This window comes from Equus quagga, chromosome 3 (assembly GCF_021613505.1).
Source record: "Equus quagga isolate Etosha38 chromosome 3, UCLA_HA_Equagga_1.0, whole genome shotgun sequence".
In the NCBI taxonomy this organism is placed as follows: domain Eukaryota; kingdom Metazoa; phylum Chordata; class Mammalia; order Perissodactyla; family Equidae; genus Equus; species Equus quagga.
The window spans coordinates 130,877,220-130,898,783 of NC_060269.1; the positions used below are offsets into that span (position 1 = coordinate 130,877,220).

General features: G+C 33.9%; 1 protein-coding gene across 5 annotated transcripts in view; it reads right to left on the minus strand.

Moving 5' to 3' along the window:
* Nucleotides 1–21,564, minus strand: part of PCDH7 (protocadherin 7) — a 393,242-nt gene that overhangs the window by 174,505 nt on the left and 197,173 nt on the right. The window contains exon 3 of one of the 5 annotated variants that reach the window (XM_046656042.1): nt 11,226–11,321. The exons of the other annotated variants lie outside the window; for them this stretch is intronic. Coding sequence (XP_046511998.1) covers nt 11,233–11,321 — 89 coding nt within the window. The 3' untranslated portion in view covers nt 11,226–11,232. The remainder of the gene's footprint in view (nt 1–11,225; nt 11,322–21,564) is intronic. 5 annotated transcript variants of the gene reach the window in all.

Sequence of the window (21,564 nt, forward strand, 5' to 3'; positions counted from 1 at the left end):
TGAGTGACGGAGATTAGTTAGGTCAAAGGACAGATAAGTTGGTTTGGTTCTGGTTGCAGTGGAAACATGACAGTAAAAACAATGAGATGGTACCAGGAGACCAAGAGATAAATGTTATGTGAGTACAGGCCGTATCCAATACAACATTCATATACCATGAGCAACAACCAAGATTATGTTCTCGAATAACAAGAACAATATGTGGGGCTGGAGGGGGGGCTGTGTTTTTGGTAGATATATTTCAATCATAATAAAACTATGACTAGTTAAAGTTTTATAATATATTTTTATAAACCACTTTGAATCACCTTTTGAATAAGATAGAATATGAATGAAAATACATTAAATTAAAAGTGTTATTAAGAATATAGTATGGACCAGCCCCATGGCCGAGTGGTTAAGTTCGTGCGCTCAGCCTTCGGTGGCCCAGGGTTTCACCGGTTTGGATCCTGGGCGTGGACATGGCACCGCTCATCAAGACATGCAGAGGTGGCATCCCACATAACACAACTAGGAGGAGCCACAACTAAAAATATACAACTATGTACTGGGGGGATTGGGGGAGAAAAAGCAAGGGGGAAAAAAAGAAGATTGGTAACAGTTGTTAGCTCAGGTGCCAATCTTTAAAAAAAAAAAAAGAACATAGTAAATATTTTATATATGTTGCCATAAAAGAAATAATATGTGGCTGTATTCAAATAGTGAGAGACGATCTGTTGAAAGAGAAAATAATCCACCTAGAAGACCCATAAACTCTGTATTTTCAAATCAATGTCAAGCAACACTGCCTTCTTTTTTCTTAATTTATATATTTTAATCACCTAGTCTCTTTAATGCAATCAATTCTAATTTTTAAAATTCTGTATTCAAAAAGAGAGCTAACTCAGTTTACTGAGACTAAAAAAAAAAAAAGAAAATTTTAAATAAATTTTATTTCCCTTTTTCTCAACTCAGAAGAGATATTTTTTGTCCCATTTATGGTCCTACTATTTTTTTCTCTTTTTATATTGTGTAAAATCGGGTGACTACAACTGAAGTTCACAAGAGAAATGAAGGAAGCCCCTTAGCAGCCAAGTTGATTTGTGTCAATAACACCCAGAAAATCCTGGGACAGAAAATCAGATGCAAAAGATGTGATATTTTAATTAACTGCTATTTGAGAATTAACAGTTCTCCCCTAATTTTTGGTCTCATGTTTACATTTTTTTCTGTCTATATTTGCAAATTATTTGTAGCCCTACATTTTCTACACTTGATCGCTTTTCTTTTATCCAGAAATAAGCAATCACATGTATAAGGATTGCTCCTCTAACATTTAGCATGAAACTTAACTTGTAATTTCTTCACTAGACCTTTTCTGTGACCATTGTGTAAGAGTTCTCTAGAAGATTGTCCCAAAAAAGTGGCTTTTCCAAATGAGTTCCACCTACAGTTAGCAGTAGGAAGTAATGCTACTGAGCTGCATTTTGCTTATTTATAAACTGCCTGGCTTAGGAAGGTGTCTGCACAGTGCTCTGGCACGTGACCTAGCTGCAGCCAATTCTCATTTTCCAATTCATTCCTAAAAGCATTTCACTAAGCCCACCTATACAGAGGTTCATATTTTTAACTGCAAAATATCCCATTACATCCGTTCTCTATGCCCTCTCTTCTTGGATGAGGAATCTCCAAATTGCATTGGGGAATTGACCCTTTTATAGATCAGTGGGAAATTTTTCCTTCCTCCCTCCCTCCTTCCCTTCCTCCTTCCCTTCCTTCCTTCATTTCACCCTTCTTACCCCTCTCTTTGACTCCTTCCCTGCCTTTCTATTTCAAACCATCTGATAATGCCTGTGTGAACTATTAGGAGCTTAACATATGTTACTGTTATCATTTTACAGGTGAGAAAATAGAACATGGAGTGGTTAGACTGTCTATCAAAATTTAATAGATGACAATTCAGTGTAAGTGCTCTGCTCTGCCAGCCAATTACTCATTGATTAAGTCTATGTCTGCTTTCATTTAGGACTTGTGCTAAATAAAATGGTAGCTCTCAATTATTTAGTCAAAGTAAAAGAGAGAAATAAATAAATAACCACTTAGTAAAATAGATGAAGGTACACATTTTTAGCACTGTAAAGTATTTCAGATAAAAGGCAACTTTTATTTACAGTTTAAGTGTCTAAAAATTTCATTAAGTAAATCCTTAGGTGCCAGGGTCATAGGCATTAAAGTAATCCACAAACACTTGAAAATGATTTAATACTATCGGACTTCTGGAAGAATGAGCAATATACACATTTTACTTATAAATACAATATTCATGCAACTGCAGGAAATATACTTTCATATAAACTATGGTCATGCCAAAGTAAGCTCTGTAACACTTAATAATAATAGTGTATGTTTTTCTTTTCCAAAAAATGCTCAGCAATGAGCAGTTACGATGTTTAATTCTACTTTTTCCTAAAAAAAATAACTCATCTAATAAGACAAAATAATTTACATCTCTGACATTTGGACTGAAAACAGTTCATCATTTTAATTACTAATGGTGCTGAATATACAAACATATTTCCTTGGAGCAAACCACTTTGAAATCTCACACTTATTTATAATCAATCCTTGGCATAAAAAAAAGAACCTCATATTGCTAAAATGCTTCTTTTAGTGGCCCTCAATTTATGAGCAAAATTCAAAAACATAGTCATTCTGATTATTGAATTTCATAAATAAACTACAATTCAAGGTAAAAGCTGAATGTATATGAAAACATCATTGCAATTCCCAAATAATAACATCTTTGGAAAATGCTAATGATATTTATACCAAATTGTACATGATTCATTACTTTATTGAACTTTCTGAACCCTCTAATTTTGCTAATCTAGTTCTTTGAGCCTCACACTATAGAAACAATAAGCAGGCTTTTGTTTCCCTATAAAATGTAACAAACATTTAAATAATTATCTTCTTTAAGTACTGTTCACTTTTATTTATTGGTTACATTAAAATAAAATGGCTAAGGGCTGGCCCGGTGGCTTAGCAGTTAAGTGTGCATGCTCCGCTTCAGTGACCTGGGTTCACAGGTTCAGATCCTGGGCATGGAGCTACACACAGCTTGTCAAGCCATGCTGTGGTGGCATCTCACATACAAAGCAGAGGAAGATAGGCACAGATGTTAGCTCAGGGCAAATCTTCCTCATCAAAATAATAATAATAAATAAATAGGTAAAATAAAATGGCTAACAAATATAGCTATGTTTGGAAAAATATCTTATAGCCATAGTAAAATATTTTTTTAACTTATCTGTTCATGATACTTATTTTCTTAAAAATTCATTCTTACATTGGTAATGAGATAATTTGATTTTTGTCTTTTGCCAGTCACTATTTTAATGACAGCAATGGCTTATTGTATGAAATTATTGGTATATTTTTCTTGATTAAATTAGATAAATATTAAAATTTTCTCTTCAAAAACAAACATAATGCTATATCCTTTAAAACTACTATGATGTCTGATAATCATTTATTTCTGTTGTAAACCATTTCACTTCCAGATTGAACCAATTTATTTTGTGAAAATATTAGAACTTTAAAGTGCTTAGCCAAAAATACATGCAGGTATTTTTTCATAACTTATACCAAATTCTTCTAAAAGCTGAAAGAAGTTTATTAAAAGGAGAATTTTATTACAAAAAATAGATTTCATTTTCTAATGTTATCCTTTAATTCCAAAGTAATGAACAGTAGTTTTAAATATAGATGGATGTATTTCTTTTGTGATATATAATATCCTACACCACTATTAAGGCAACCTGGATGGTCATAAATAGATTCGATATTGATATGCTGCTATGTTTACGTAACACTCACATATCCATGACACATATTCGGGAAATGTAAAAACGAGCAGATCTGCCCATATGAGACATCTAAGAAGAATCTTGAGCAGGCCTGGCAGAGTATTCTTAGTTTCCTTTCTCCTTCACTTATTGCCCTGTTTTTCCATTCCACCTGCTTGTCTTGTCATGCAACAGACAAACAAACTAATCAACTAAAAGTTAAGTGCATTTTAAAGGCTATAACCTGGAACCTCACTGATTCTGCGCACGTCATTTGTTCTGCCTAGTTTTACTCCATCACCTCTCTTTACTTTCTCATAGAAATACCCTCCACCTACCACAGTTTGGCATATATTTTCAGCCTCTAAGGAATAACCACTGTTACCTTAAGTTCACATGTCACAAACATACCCAAATAATTTGATTCCTGCTCCTTTTCTCACTCCTACTGAGGCCCAAAATATTTGAATAGTGTCCCCTAACTTAATGTGACCCAGCAGAGTTTGCAGTAAAGAAAATTAACGTATTAGCTGAAAGTTACTTTTCCTTTGATTTCCATGATAAAATTAGAACTTGAGTCCCCTAGAAGAAAATGCCTTATGAATATACAAAAAAATACTTACTAAGCACAATCTGTTCAAGTCACGTATTTAAAGACATATAATATACAACGTCTTTTTGATAACTGGTTCGGAAATAAGAAAAAGTCATTGATAGCATGGTGCTTTATTGGAAAGAAAAACTTTAAAGTAAATGATCCAAAACACCTATGTAAAACCATCAGCCCTCCCAATCTCATTTTTTGTTCTCATTATAAACACAGAAATCAGTAAAACTTTAGTATTATGGCCAAGTTTTCCATTATCCTCACAAAGATAGCACAACTTCAAAATTAGACCTACATTTCTCTGTTGTTTTAAAAATATTTGCCTGCATTTTCTTCATTACTTGAACACATTGGCTTATCATGTTGCTGTACTCACCAAAGATTACAAAGAATAAAATCCTGAGCAATATACACTATGGTCTCTAAGGACATTTTTCCCCCAGTCAATTAGCTAATATCCTATTACAACCAGCTAATGTGCCTGTGTTAACAATTCTCTTTATAATCAGATGTTCTATTTATTTAATTGATGCCTGTTGTCCTGATTAGAGTGGACAGGAGAGCTTAAATAATGATGGTTGAGTCTGGTTAATGCTTGTGATTGGAAATCTTTGGTAACTTGCTCTGCTTTATTTGCAGTAAACTCTGGGGGTGTTGCAAACTGTGGAGTCGCCAGTCACAGGATGGTGGTGATAAGATCACATTATGCAGCTCCTGATTTTAAGTCGGAATATATTTTTGACTGGTTGCACTTCTGGCAAAACTTGTGAACGATTACAAAGAACGTTTGTAAAGTCAAGCTTTACAAAGGGATGCCAACTTCCACGTCCCTTCAGGAGCACAGCAGGCTACACTACCTAGTGTTTTCCTGTTTCTTATAAATAAAATTGTTTGCTTTCCTATTTCATCCTGTTGATTCAAGATAAGAAGTGCACCCAAGGACACAAAAGAAAGTGTCAACTCACCAAGATCTACTTTTAAGCAAGCTACTGAGGTAAATTTGGTTATTCCCAGATTGGGATTCAGGAAATCTGGATCACAGCTCTCTCACTAACTGAATGACCTTGAAAAAGTTACCTTTTTTTCAATTGGATTTCAAAGTGAGGAATTTTCATGATCTCTCCCAGATAAAATAAGTTATGATTCTATGTGAATGCTTGATGTTCCACGCCTTAATAAGTTGAAAACAATCAATCATTAAATTACTTTTGGAAGTCATCTTTACTAATTTTATTATAGTCAGTTATACTGCAACAGAAAAATAACATTCAAAATGAGGATAGAGAGTAAAGTCTCCAGAGACAAAATAAGTGATGGTTCCATGAATGGAAATTAGTGGCTTTCCCTTCAGAAAGGTAGCTTTGGTAAGATAAAAGCATTTCACTACAACACTAGAGCATTGGCTAATAATTAGATGATTTGTGTTAAAAATTCTTAATCACCAATTCCAATGAAATCTTTGAGAATTGTGTCACCAAATTCCAGAACAGAATTATCCCTATTAGTATGTCTGATCATTATCATGGAATCACAGACCATTAGCAGTAGAATTCATTTTGTCTTACTTGCTATCTTATGAATGAATTCCTTTAATAATGGTTTAGAGAAATTACCATGCAACCTAAGTTTCAGCATCTTCGGTGAGATTTCAGAACACAAACTATTCTATAGAGCAGATTTTATTGAGCATGTCTTAAGGTAATAAATTTTATCCTTATAAGGAAGTGATGTTCTCCCATGTAAGCCTACTGGCATTCATTCTGCCCTCAGGAATCATAAAGAATGAGTGGAATCCTTTGTGTCTCTTCTGCATTAAAACACTTCAAATATCTCAAATGGCTGTCCTCTCCTCAACCTGTTTTCCTTAGAGCACCAAACATTATCTTGGATTCATATATTTTAAAAGAACAAGAAGCATCTGCATATATACATCAAAAAATATAGCACCTTAAGTTGATAATAATCATCAATGTTTTTCCTTGTTGAATTAGAAGCCTTCTTAGAAATTATGTAAGGTAATACATAAAAGGTAATAGAGCACATGAGTATAGCACTCCATGTCACTGACTCAAAGCAAGTTCTCAGAATCCTCAAGAGAAAGCTCCAGAAAGCAAAATAAGTCAACACATGTTATCATTAAAAATTACATCCCTGATCTAGTTTGATCTCCACCTTTTACAGATGAAGAAACCGTGTCCCAGGGAGGTTAAATATAGTTTATTGGCAAGCCTAGAACAAAATCCGAATTTCTAAAATTCCTAGTCTTCTATATTTTGTAGAAAGTTCGAAGTTACGTTAAAGATTAGCTGGTCAAATCCCTCATTTTAGTGAAGTGAGGTCTTGAGAGGTTAAGTGATTAATCTATATTTCCTGCATTTCACTCCCCTCTTTCTAAAATACTAAAAGTCAGAGTTAAAGATATTAAATTAGACACGTTGCACACAGCATACATCTTCAACAAGAGTGACACACAAAGCAAATATAGGCTTTCTGTTGTTTTAAGAATATAGCCTAAGAAGCATATATAATGAAATGCATAAAGGGGATTGCTTTGGAAATTAAATTTAAAAAAGCAGAATGGGGAGCATATATTCATACAACTTAGAAAGCAATATCAGTATTACAGAGAAAGAATTTATGTAGGCACTGCAGCTTCTGAGAATATAAAGTCAAGCACTATAATTACCATATGGAAGACATTCGTTAAGATTATATAGGTTCATAATATATGAAGCAAATTTGAAAATGGAAATCTTGGGTAGGGTCAGGGAAAAGGCATGTGGCATAAAAAGTATTCTCTGCCAGCAAATTAATTAAATTTCCTAGTTCTAGAAAAGGCCATATATTCTGTGTAGGCACTCACTGAAAGTCAGATGTGCAGGGTCTCTGAGAGAGTTCCATAACCTGCTCATAAACAGGACTCACCAAAGGACATTGACAGCCATTCGGCATTAAGGAGCAGTTCACATAAATGAAAAATTTATTTTGCAGTAACTTTTATTAGGGAAAGCCCATATCTGACAGGGCATCCTTTATGCATCTTTCAATCTTACTTTGCTCTATTTTGACCTCCATGTAACATATTGTTATATGTGAGTACCTATTATTAGTCATTCAAGTCAGTAATTTGCATTGAGAATATAGTTTTTGTTTTGTTTTGCTTGTCTTTTACTTTCACTGATATTATTATCCACTTAAGGATTTTTATTTTTTACAGCCAAATTTGTTAAAACGGTGAATGGGCCTCCTAGGGAAAGATTCATCTCAGACACCAACATGTATTCAATTAAAAATAAAAAGTAAAGACTGAAAATTCCTTTACTTTCATCAAATGCTATCGTTTTTTTAACTACTTTATTTTTTCTTCCATTTTTTATACGTACTTGTATTTATTTTATTTTGTTTATATACTGTACTATGTAGTATCCAAATCACACCCTTATTATGTACAAATTCAGATTAAAGTCACATGCAGTTTTAAATGGCACTTCCTTTTTTTTTTCTCTGAAGGTATTTAAATGGATTCTCCAGGTTCTTCAAATTGAACAAGTGTAAGAATATAAAGTGTGAAGCCCATCCTGAATTCCTTGTTTGATAAAAAAGCATTTTGTACTAAATGAGAATAACTAGAGTGCTAAAGGGACTTGCAACCAAGTAACAGAACAATTAGGAAGACTGGGGCTATACCCCAGAAAAGAATATAGAGAGGGGCACTATATATCTAGACATTAAGGCAGAGCATCCATCTGAATTTAGGTCTTGGAAGTACTTTCATTTGGAAATGCAACAGAACTCATTTTGTCAGGATAAATGGATTCAAGTTACAGGAAGACAGGCTTTTGGCTTAACATAAGAAAAACCTGGGAAGCTAAAGAGGTCCCCAAATAGAATGAGCTACCTCTGGATTTTGTGTCCCTGGAATTATTTAAGCAAAGATAAATGATTCTTATAATGGCATTGAGGGATGCACACAAAATCTAACACTGGGTTGGCTGACCAAAATCTCTCTACCCACTCTTAAAATTCCATGACTAATTCAGCAAACATTTGTTTTATGCTCCAGGCACTCTACATAAAGAAAAATAGATATGAAATAATCCTTATATTCACAGAGCCAACAGATGATTAATTCTAGGATTATCTTGGTGGAGAATGTCATGGGGAGGGAATACCCTGACTTGTACCCTAATTTTCCATCAAGCCCTGTCTGAATTGTATTCTCTAGGCACAACCTTATTAGTTCTAAATACATAGCTCCAAGTTAATTCTTAAGCCCTTATCTTGCTCTCAAAAGCACTATTTCCACAGAAATTTTGTCCTAGAAAAGTCCAGTATACACAAATCAATGTATCTTAACTTGCCCTTTTTCTTTCCAGCCATTTACTTCAAAGGCTTTTCTAAGACTAAAGGAAACACAAACTCATAAATAAAGTTCTTTTTCTCTATCTGCATTGATTTTTTTTTCCCCTCCAAGTTTTATTTCATATTCTTTTAAAACCCTGTCAGTGTCCATGGTTTTCAATGATAAATTTCCTTCAATTTTTTATTGCTTTTCAATGTATTCACTTTTCGAAAATCTTTTTGTTTCTTTTTTCTCAAATATTTTTTTTTCCCTTCTTGGTTTATCTTCTTTTCCTCATCTATATTCGTCCCCTTCCCTTTTTTTCTTTAGTGGTAAACTGATAAGACTCTTTTCTTATATGGTACACATTTCCTTTATTTTCCTTTAATGTAAAAAAAGAATTTCTCTGGTTACCTTTCCTCAAAACTTTGAACATTTTAGTTGAATTTTCTTCTTTCCATGTGAGATATATCTATGATTCTTTTCTTACCACTAGATTGATACACTTTACAAAATTTAAATTTTTTTCTGCATTTGCAATTATTTTGTACTTGGTTTTTAATTACAGGTCCTAAATTTGGGGGAAATAATGAATTATTTCTTATAATAAAAATATATTGAAAAATCTATGAAGCTAATAATGATCAAAAGCTACAAGCTCAGGAGAATAAAAACAGAGTAGAGGGAAGTATGAATGATGTAAAAAGGATGAATGACTGTTTTGTAAACATTCGTTCATTTGTCCAACATTTACAGAGTAACAAACCCTGTGGACATAAAAGAGTTCATAAAGGATAAGATGGAATCGTTGTCCTCTAGTAATTCAGAGTTGAGCATGAATGAGAGTCCCAGCTTTGCTTGGGAGGAATGAGGAGAAACTACCTAAAGCACATCCCACTTCAGTCCATTCTGAGTAATCTTGGCCACACTAGATTTCTCTAAGCCTCATTTTTTTAATCTATTAAATATGGATGATAATAACAATGTCTAACTCTATGTTCCTTTGTGTAGATCAACTAAGAAAATGGAAATTAAGCTTATTAACACTGTGCTTGACACACAGTAAACTCTCAGTACATGTTTGTTGTTACCATTGTTGTTCAGAGTTTTACAATCAGATCTGGGGAAAGGACTCTCCGAATGGAGAGACCCAACTATGCAAAGGCCCGTGGACATGAAGACTCATACCCACTGAGAAAGACGTGGAGGCCAGAGCACAGCATGCACCTATGGTAAAAGCATAATGTAAAGACTAGAAACAAGTCTAGAAATGTAGGGCAACCAATGGTTTCGGAGCTTTATCCAATGAGGCCACACATTCCTGAATAAAGATTAATGGTCCAGCTTTTAATGCTTAATGGCCACACTGGTGAAAATGTGGGTAAATCAAAATGATTTGCTTTGTTTATGTTCATAAACAAGTCTTAATTATGCTACCACTTTAAAGAATACCACAGTAATGCTGCCATACATGCACACCTATAGACACACTCACTGTATTTTTTAAGACATCTGTTAATAATCTACCTAGCCCAAAGGCAATGTTCTAGTCACATCTCAAAGATCCTGATAGAGTCACACTGGTGTAACGCAGAGCCTGACACATCCTCCAAACAAGCCCCTGCAGGAACTGGGAGGACCAGTTCCTTTGGTGAAAAAGGAAATCAAGTAGGTGGGTGTTGCCCTGTGGTGACTGAGTGTTTGTGTTTATAGGTTATGACTCTGCTGGAGTTTGAGCCCTGAGGGACTAACTCCTTTCAAAATGTAGCAACCTGGAAGGAGGCAATCTGGGGACTGCTGAAGAAAATAGTCCCCTCAGACTCCCTTGAATACCACCAGCTGAGTTGACAAAAGAAAGTTTTGCGGAAAGCAATTAGCACACACTCAGCTCTCACATCCGAACACACGGCCTTGTAATGTATTTGATTTCTTTGAACTGGCTTGTACCTAATTTTCTATAACCAGATGAGTAAGCATTGTAATTAATGTGCATACAACTTTGTGCAATGCTATTGAAAATCCAAATGTTATAATAATTGAATTTTGTATTAAAATTGACCAAATATTCTCATGTTACATTTTTCAAAGGTATGCTATATATAACATAACAATTGTTTGTAGAACATTGCAAGTGGCATATATAAACATACAAGCTCCATTTCTTTCCTATGTAATCAGTTGAGGAAACCGCATAGCACCTTTCTCTGAAAATTATATCATTAATTCTTCCGTACTCTTTACATTTAAAAAAAAAATCTACAACTGTGCATGGCATTCTGATATGCATAGCATGCTGGAATATGTAAAGATATACTCAGGTTGAACAGCTCTTCCGTATCAGTAGGCTCTGTGGAGTGGATGAATGAGTCTTCTAAAGGTGAAAGAGATAGACTATGAATGGAGAACGTAGACCAGGGACAGCTGCACTGCTTCATGAGAACCGCCATACCTGTTGATTAATGGAGAGGCCTTAACAGCACTCTTCTTCCATGCGTCTTGCCATGAGGAAAGGGGAGGAAGGGAAAGGTAGTGATGGCAGCAACACCTGGGGAAGGGAGATGGGGAAATATGTAAAGGGAAAATCAGCAGCCCCTACACCATGGTGTCCATCCATAGACCTTGCCAATAAAACAATTTCCAAAAACCCTGAGCTGGTTTGCTTGCTTTCTTTTATTTCAAAGATAATTTAAACAAATTAGGTATTTTGAAAGGTGTTAATCTGAACATTCTCAGAGTTATAATCTTCCAAGTCTAGGGACACAGGGGGCTGCTACACATAATGAGCTACCATCCTATTCTTGCTTTTTGATAAGACAGAATAGCTTAAAGCAAGTCTTTGATATATGGGTATAGATTTTTTTACAACAGATTTAAGAAAAACTATAAGATAAATAATACCAAATACATATGTATTTTTTTCACCAACCCATTGTAGGATTATTAACATTTCCTTATTCTGTCTCTACCTAATTGCTATATGGCTGGCTTTTTTGCTTTTTTTTCCCCACTATATAACTTTTTACATTCTCTTAAAGCTAAGTAGTTTTGATATCGAAACAACTTCGACTTGTTAACTTAATAAAAAAGAATTAAATTTAGTGGAATCTCATACACTGCAAGAGGTTGAGCAAATTAATTCTGTAAAAGGGTTCATGTTTTAATTATAATTTTATAGACATGGTTTAATCTAGATTATATATGTTTAAAGAGTAAATATATAGAATGATATGGAAAGAAATAAAAAGAAAATGTTTAATAAACAGTTGATATCAGTAAACTATTGGAATTTTAGCAGTGATTAATAGCTTTAATAATGTCAATATATGAGATACCATCACACTTGAAAACCAAACACTGCTACAGATTTTGCTCTTATTATTTGTTTTTAAAGAAATCTTTAACTTTGTATCTTTATATATAAATACAAACTACATATGAAAAATGATTCCTTTACACTATTTAGAGAAGCTTTTATACATAGTAGAGGTAAACATGAAAAGTATATGCACATTTTATGAAGGGAAAAAAGAAGTATTCCATGGGCTGGCCTGGTGGGATAGTGGTTTAGTTTGTGTTCTGTGCTTCAGTGGGCTGGGGTTGGTGGTTCTGATCCTGGGTGCGGACCTACACACTGCACATCAAGCCAAGCTGTTGCAGTGACCCACGTACAAAACAGAAGAAGATTGGCACAGATGTTAGCTCAGGGCCAATCTTCCTCACCCCCATAAAAAAGCAAAAACAAGAGGTATTCCACTGTGGTGGAGGATGTCCATAATGGAGGAGGCAGGAGGTGTAGGGGACATCTCTTGTACCTTCCTCTCAATGTTGTTATGAGCCAAAACCACTCTAAAAAAAATTAATTCTTAATTAAAAAATAGTAAAAAGAAAAAAAAAGTACTGTAAAAAGTGAAAAATAGGAGGGAATTAATTTCCCTTTGCGGAAAAAAAAGTTTTGACCCCCTTATACCAATATGTTTCTTTAGTGTATTTTTTACATAAGTGCTGAGACATTCTTGAATTTTTCTCTAAAGACAGGGATTTTCCTGAATACATGTTTGCATTCTTGTTCTGAATGTGATTCTAACCTTTAATCCTGATGTTTAGGAAAGCAGCTATCACAGAGATCTTTGGGTTTTGGAGCATGAAAATCCTTTTGGTTTTGCCTTAATCCTGTTTAGACAGAGTGTCTCAAAACTTCCAAATTTCTCAACTCCTCTGGTCTTTGACACACTGCTTACTACTAGCCATCATCTCTGTTTAAAACAACACAACCCACCTAATGCTTAGGCAATAGTATTAGTCAGCCCTTGAATTGAGAAATTTGGAAACAAATTGGTTATCACAAGAGATTAGCATCAAAGAATTCTGAAGCCATATGCCTTATCCAGGCCTACTGAATTAAAGGAAACAAAGTGAGAGTAGCAAACTTTTTATCGGATATGATTGAACATGATTTTTTTGTAGCTTGGATTTTTTTCCTTATAAATTTTTGATTTTGTATTTAATTTAAAAAATATTAATTGTTGGTACATGTAACATTTAAAAATTTAAATCCCCCTTTAAAAGTAAGACCTGTATATTCAAGTAATATCAAAGTAAAAAAAACTAAACCTAATTATTCCTGCATTTAAATATTTCTGAGTGATTATTTTGGGATCAGCACTTTGTCTTTGGAAGAATCAAATGTGGGAATCTCGCAAGCCAGGAAAAAAAAAAGAATCCACATGCTCTTAATTTGTATCAAGATACTTGCATCTTGCATGAAATACAGCCTTTTTTGTAAAATAGTCTTCAATATCTTAAGGATTTTATATATAGTAAATTCTTCCTAGACCTCAGAAAAGGTAGATTATTATGAGGTAATATATTTGTAAATCAGCACCACACTGTGAAGATACAAAAACAGCAAAAGGTATACTTATGAGAAATTTGGGGAAAATAAATATACATACACAAAACACAGACGAACAGTAATACAGTCATGTATCACTCCATGATGAGGAGACATTCTGAGAATGCTTCACTAGGTGATTTCCCATTGTGTGAACATCATAGAGTGTACTTACACAAACCTAGATGGTGTGGGCTCCTACACACCTATGCTATAAGGTACTAATCTTACGGGACCACCGTCGTATATGCGATCCATCATTGACTGAAATGTCATTATGCAGCACACGACTGTAGCACAACTTATTAAGGTGTAACAAGTAATATAAAATAATTTTATAAATAGCTGAGTTTATAAACAACTGAAACAACATAGAATGGTAACCAAAAAGACTAAAATAATCTCTAATACTAAAGGGTTATTTGGTAGGAATTTGCTTATGGACAATGACAGGAACTAGATATTCAGCTGGATAAACAAGGGAAAATGGACCATATGATACATGAAAAGAAAAAGTAGATGGAGAGATAGTTTGTATTATTATCAAGTGTCATGGAGAGTAAAGAGTTTGTAATGAGGTTTTCCAAAAGAATAAGAATTCTCTGTTACGTAGATGAAACAAGAAGAATATCATAGACAATACTATGGGTCAACTCATTGTAATGTCTGCCTCTTCTAGTTTCTGTTTTTGGAAAAATGTATGATCATGATAGAAATACTGATATTAAGGTATTGATACTAATGGTTGTGTGATTTAATGAATTAAGCACAGGGAACACAATGTTGAACTGTAGTGTCAAAGAAGAATAAGGCATAAAGCTTGATTCTTATCCTCAAGGAATACAATCTTCAGGTGGGGAACAAAAATAAGAGTCAAAGTTTGCAGCACTTGGAAGCTAAAAGCGAAGAGATAAGGGGAGGAAAGTTTGACAAGACCGATACTGAGCTTCTTCTTAAAGACTGGGTAGGATATAGGTAAAGGATGGAAGAAAGAAACAGTTGGAAGATAGGGAAGCTGTCACAGCCTAAGGCAGTGTGGTGGGAAGGATGTTGTTTAGTGCTGGCAAGTCTGAAGTTAGTCCAAACACAATAGATTGGGCGGTGGGAAGAATAGAAAATGACTCGATGTGTAGAAGAGACATATCAAACAATATATTGTAGAGAGATTAATTAGACAGTGAAACTGCTGTTCTCTGCTTAATGTCCTTAAACCTTTATCAAAACCTAGCGTGTCTGGTACAAGGATATATGAGAAAAGGCTATTACCACACTACATAAACATTCCTCATAACAGTATTGTTTTCTTGTAAGGTCCATCTTAAAAGTAAATTTTCTCTAACAACTAGAAAACAGATATTTCACCTCTTGGTCTGACTAAGACTTTCCCCCAGTCTCTCATTTTCATACCCAAGGCTCTTGTGAACACGAACAATCCAGTATATTCTTCCGGGGGGGTCATGCTCCAGGGCAATGAGAGGGTTCAAATTTTCTTTCATCCTCTTTCTTGCTAATAGTGGCTGGATAATTATCAAAAGGGCACTTTAATAATCATAATGCTGGTGTCCCTAATGCACATGGGCAGGCCTGCAGTGTAGGGAGGCCGGTTTGGTTGTGTGTGCTAACCTGGGCGCGATGGGATTAAGCTCTGCCCTAGTGACAATAGGGAGAGATGGAATCTGAAAACCTTTGCAGAGGAAGGAATGCTACAGGTTCTTGTTGCTTTGGGGAAACTGCTCTATCACACATATGACACGCTCAGTTTACTTTTTGTTAAGGAGGAAAACATAGTATTTTTAAAATACAAAATATACAATCTTATAAACCCTGGACCAGGTTATCAGTCAGCACTTAACTACTGAGACCACAAGGAAGATAAAAACAGAAAATACAAGGGAAAAAAATTGTGTAGGCACCACCTGAAGCTTTTTTTAAATCAATACAAATTATAACTGATGTAAGATGAAATAACAATTATTAATGCTTTATTCAGCTTTCTTTTATTAAGAGCTAATGGTGTTTCTAGTATCCTGTATTATATTTTGTATTCCTAAGATTTAAAGGCATAGATTGTGTAGCTTACTGGCAAAAAAAATCAGCTAAATAACAGTGTTTAATATTACCAGCTACCAGCTTTAGTAAAACAATTGTACAGTGAAGAAATTAGGAAATAGTATAAAAGAGATTTAAGTGTAAACTTTAGCTACCAATACTGAATTACATTTTAATTGGGTTTGATATATGTGAATTTAATAAATAAATTTAAATAAGTAAATTTAATAAATAAATGATATCCTAAGGCTAGTACATGATGTTTAAAATTTCTTAAATCTAGAGTAAAAAGATGAAATATTCTTTTGGTTTTTTCTCTTTAACCGAAGATGGTTATTAATTTCATTTGATATTACACACTATTTCCTAAAAATTAATTTTCATGATAGTTAGTGAGTTGCCCTATATAAACCTGACCATTTTATTAAAATTTCAAGATTTAGTTTCATTAAAAACATTTTATAAAGCTTCTAGCAAACCTAGAATATTTTGCATAATTATTTTCAAATGTATAATGTTTTACAAATCTGCTGTCTAAAATCTCACAATTTATAGCTATAATAGCATGACCCACTGTGTCCTTTATACAAACTAACAGCCTGAGTACCTGGCTAATCATTGATTAATGCATTGAGTAATGTTCACTTACAATTTCAAATTAACTTTAATTAATATACAATTTTACTCAATGGATATAATTAACATTCTAAATTTACTTTTTTCTAAAAAAGACATTTTAGTGTAGGTTTTGCTCATTCTCTTCTTGACTTACAATTGTTGAGTAAATTTATAAAATTATGGAAAGCCTAAATCCTCACACATGATATATATAGTCTCTGTAACCGAAGGTTGCTATATTAATTTGATTATTTAATTTTGCTCATTAAATATTCAATGAATGTTCAGTCTGTGCTAGACGCTGCTTTCACCAGCTGTACTCAAACATTTGGGTTTCAGGACGCCTTTGCATTCCTGAAAACTACAGAGGACCCAAAGCACTTTTGTTTTTACGTGGGATTTCTCATCACTGCTATTCATCATATTCAAAATTAAAATTAAGACACTTTAAAAATAATTAATTGTAAATGTACTTCAAAATAGTCACAAATTCATTTCATGCTGAAATACTTTTACGAAAAATTATTGCCATATTTTTAAACCAGAAAAAATGAGAAGAGTGACAATATGATATATGCTAATACAGATGTGCGATATGCAAAGAGCTAAGGAAGAGAGCATCAGTATGGGCTCGACAGAAGAGGTGATACTTGCAGTAAACTGTAAGGAAAGACTAGCCACTGGAAAGAGGTACAGGTGAAAGAGGTTAAGATCATCCCAGTGAAAGAAGGGCATGGCTAGACACATGATGTAATAGAAAGAACATGGTGTTTTTGTTTGACAGATTTTCTTCAAACTCCATCTCAGCCACTCATTGGCTGCATGACTTTGAGTAAATCACCTCAGGCCTGTGAGCCTCCATTTGCTCTCTTGTGAAGTAAAACATACATATTCAGAATGTCACGAGGATTAAGTGAGATGAAACATGTATTTTCAGTTGGGGCAGTTAATCAGAACACTCAGTAATACATGCTTTGTGTTCCATATTTTGAGAGTGAACTGGTTATCATGCTGAGAGAGTAGAGTACAGCCAGGTGGTGGGAGGGAATGGAAGTTATAAACAAGAGTGGGAAGGACAGCAATGACTGGTATAGAGGTTATAGGTGGATATGAGCGATTTAAAAAACAAATACAATAATATGAAATGAACTACCTTGGAAACTCCAAAGAGACTCATTTCTCATGCAGACTTTAGCAAACCCATAGCAAATCTTGATTTCTCCTCAGTGTTATCCTGTTTTCTCCCAGGAGAAAACCAAAACAAAATAGACTACAATTTTAGAAAAATGTATTTCAGGATCTTCATAAACATAAAATGAAATATGTAAAAAATAACATGGATGGTAGAAACTCAGTGAAGACAGAAATTTAACCAGCCTCTTTCATGGTTTATAGAGGTTTCCTTGACCTGAATTTTCAAGCTGTCTTTGAAATCAGTTTCAATAATATGTTAATAATGTGTGAACGATATATAAATAATTATATATTTAATCCCATATGAGCAATGCATTAAGAATTTGAACCAGCAACTGTAATGTTCTCAACCTGGAATTGAGAATTAGTAAACTCATAAAGTGTACTAATCAATGTTCACTTATCTAGAAAATACTTTTATTAAGAGTATGGCATGCAGAGAATGTTATGATTTTTCTTCATGCTAGGTGTGTATCATCCAGATGCTATCTTTGATTTTTAAAGTCCTTCTTAGATAGAATGTTAAAAAGAACTACTTCTCAACTACAAAATAAAGATTTTCTGTGGATGCACCTTAGTTCTGTCAATTAGGACAAAGAGGAGAAAAATACACTTAGTGAAACACGGTTTTGAAATGTAAAATACATTCTTCATCAGAGCCCAGGTTTAGAACCCTATGAAACACAATAAATATCCTGTCCCACGTACAAACATTTCCTGTAGTAATACACCAATGATCAGTAAGAACAATATGAACTTTAGGTTTGAGAAAGTTTGCAATACTCTACAAAGAGTTTAGGAGTAGCTTCTTCCTTTTCTTACGTGCTTTGTCTTATATTTATCAATCATTTTGACTAATTTCTCCACCACCACAGTTTAACTCATACTAAGTTATCAAAAGAGTGAGAAAACAAAATAAAGCATAAAATCCAAGGTAATAATGAAATCATGGGTGAACCTCAGACCCAGAGAATATTAACTTATTCTTTACTTAATTCAGCAGATATTTACTGAGCATCTACTCCATGACAGGCACTGCCCTAATACCTGGAAATACAATTAACATAAAAATATGGCCTCTGTACTCATATAGCATAAAGTCCAGTGGGTAAGCTATTTAATAAGTAAATAAATATAGGCCTCCATTCCATCCAATGAACATACAAACCATTCTAGAATTTATCTTCAAGAGAATTTTGTGGTAAAAATTACATATCATAAAGAGGAAACCATGCTCTTCACCTTATAACTTCTTACATGCTGACTTTGTAAATACAGATAGTAAAGCTATACATCCAAAAGGACAAGTGTCTAACTCCACCTAACACTCATCATCTAGGACCTACAAATGACCGACCTAATAGCTGAAATCAAATATTAGATGATAATTTTTACCTTCAGTTTTCTGGTCTCATGTATGTGTGCATCTGTGTGAGGGCAGGATGCAGAGTAATCAACTTAGGGTGATAACTCTAGGATAAAATCTCCCTACTCAATCATCTTTTCCTAGAGCACAAGGTGCTTATAGGTTCTTCATTGAAATTTCTCTTTTCTTTCTAATTTTTCTTGCTACCTCCCTTCTCTCAGTATCACCTACCATATTCTAACTTTGCCAAGTTAAACAACAGTTGTCAATTCTGAGTGAATTTAGCCACATAAATGTAATAATCTACTCACAATTGGGAAACATTTTTTTTTTGTCTAAAATGCTTCAGTCTTGAAAAAGATTAGCAGAAGCTACGCAAAGTCATTTTGAATTTACCGAAATAAAAATGAAAACAAAGTGGATGATTTCCTTTGTAAAATCGAAAGAACTTCACTCTGCACTGTTATTTATAATTTTAAACCTCAAGGAATGATTATTCATAGATTTGTAGAATGGAAGGAAAGTAAAACAGTCTGTTCACCCTGTCCTTAATTTGAAATACTTTGCACACTGTTCTTAGTTAATGTATTTGAATTTATTTTTAAAACACAAGTTGGTCTTTAACTATAAAACATCTCAGATGCTTAGTAAAACTTTTATATTATTTTCGTCTCAACATATTCATGTACAACTAAGGAGATAAGCAGCATGCTCTAAACTGGAATTCAGTTAATACAAGAGAACACCTTTTTCAATATTGTCATTTAAATTACATGAAATAAAATGCCAACTTTGGGCAATGCTATTCCCTCAAAGCATATATCTTATTTCATTATGTATGTATGAATTCATAATGTTTTATTTCAAGCCTATAAAATATGGTATACTCTTGAGAAATCTGACAGATGATAAAACTGCACGAGAGTGCTACATGTGCACATGTTTTCATACTTCTGCAAAATTGCTGATTTCTTTTTATTTCAATCGGCTGCCTGAATTGGTTGACTAGCATCAAATTTAATAAACAACATATGGGCCTGCTAATATATGTGAAGAACCTGTTCTTTCTCCCTCCTTGAACATATATGCTCTTTTATATTTCAGTTAAGTAATACATTTCCTGGGTGGGAGGTTTACTTGAAAATAAGCCATATGCCACATGGATTTCATTGTAAAAATAATAGGTAAGTTATTTAAAGAACACTGTATAAAATGAAACTAAATTTTTATCTTATTATATGTTCTCTGTACATAATACACAAAATATACCTTCATTTTTGCTGTTGTGTATTTTTCTATTTATAAAAATATAATTTTATAAAATTTTACATTGTGTGCCTAAACTATTTTGAGTCTCTTAAATAATCAATCAATTAATGGGGGTTCACTATAAGAAGAGGAATCTTAAGATCACCTTTTTCTAAGTTAAAATTTTCCTGACCAAATACACTGAATTTCTTAATAGAGTTTCAATCAAAATCAATTCAGAAGTGTGATGATAAAAACTTTTTTAAAGTCCAAGATGAAAAAAAAAAATCCAGTCTTCAAAATGTGGACCCAAACTTTAAAATTTAATTCCTGGAGATGAAAAAGCGGTTAAACATATTTCCATATGCCAAATGCAGTTTCAGAGCATTGGTTATAGCCCGAGTCCCTCTTATCTACACATCAATATTCCTTATTCTTGGGTAATCGCTGGTCTCCAATTCCAGGCCTGTGCTCAACAACCTTGGTCTGTTCTTCCTCTAACATGAACTCAATTAAACTTCCTCCTCTTAATTGACCCCTCCATTTCTTGCCAACAAAAGAAACGAGTAAGGAAGCACATCAAAAGGAGCTATGCACATGGAATGTTACGTTCTGTGTAAGTGCAAGTATTTCCAAAATAAACGTGTATTCTAAATTTTCCTCCATCAAATTTAGATTGGCAAAGCCAGGCCACACATGATTAGAAATGCCAAAGGCATACCTCTGCAGCGGTTCATGCTTTTGAGATTTCAAATTACAACAGCATCCCATTTTTATATGGCATTACTAGAATATTCTCCAAAGTGTAGATTAGATTCCTTTATAGAGACAGTCCTGTTCCTACAAGCCATAAATTTAATAAATCACCAGATATATAACTTTCATTTTCACATTTACATTACCAAGTATTTTATGGAGCAATTTTCTTAGTCATAGCAGTGAGACTGTTCAGTGAAATAAATAAATAAATAAATGCTATTTCAACATAAACCCCTTAACTCTAAAGGAAAATAACTATGCCAGAGACTCACAAGAATACAGTTCACTATTAAGGAGAATTCAGCTATCAGTAGGGTCTGTCTTGGATTGCCTCCACGAAGGTTTATTACGAGGAGTATCAGGACTCTATTATAACAAGCATTGCAGAAGCCAAAGACAGAGTTATGGCTGGGCTCCAGTGCAGAGAGAAAGAGCATGAAAAGCCTAATATATCGCAGCGCTGAAATTGTTATTATAAATAACTGGGACATTTACATCGGATTATCACACATTTTCAACAGAAACTGAAAATATCAACTCTGTCAGCATCAATCTTGGGGCACAGAGCTTCCTGTTGAGACCTGTTGCTGTGCATTAGCACTGCCAGGCCTAAGTGCTTGCAGGGGTTTTTAGGCTCATATTAAAAAGCAAAATCCTTTAAAG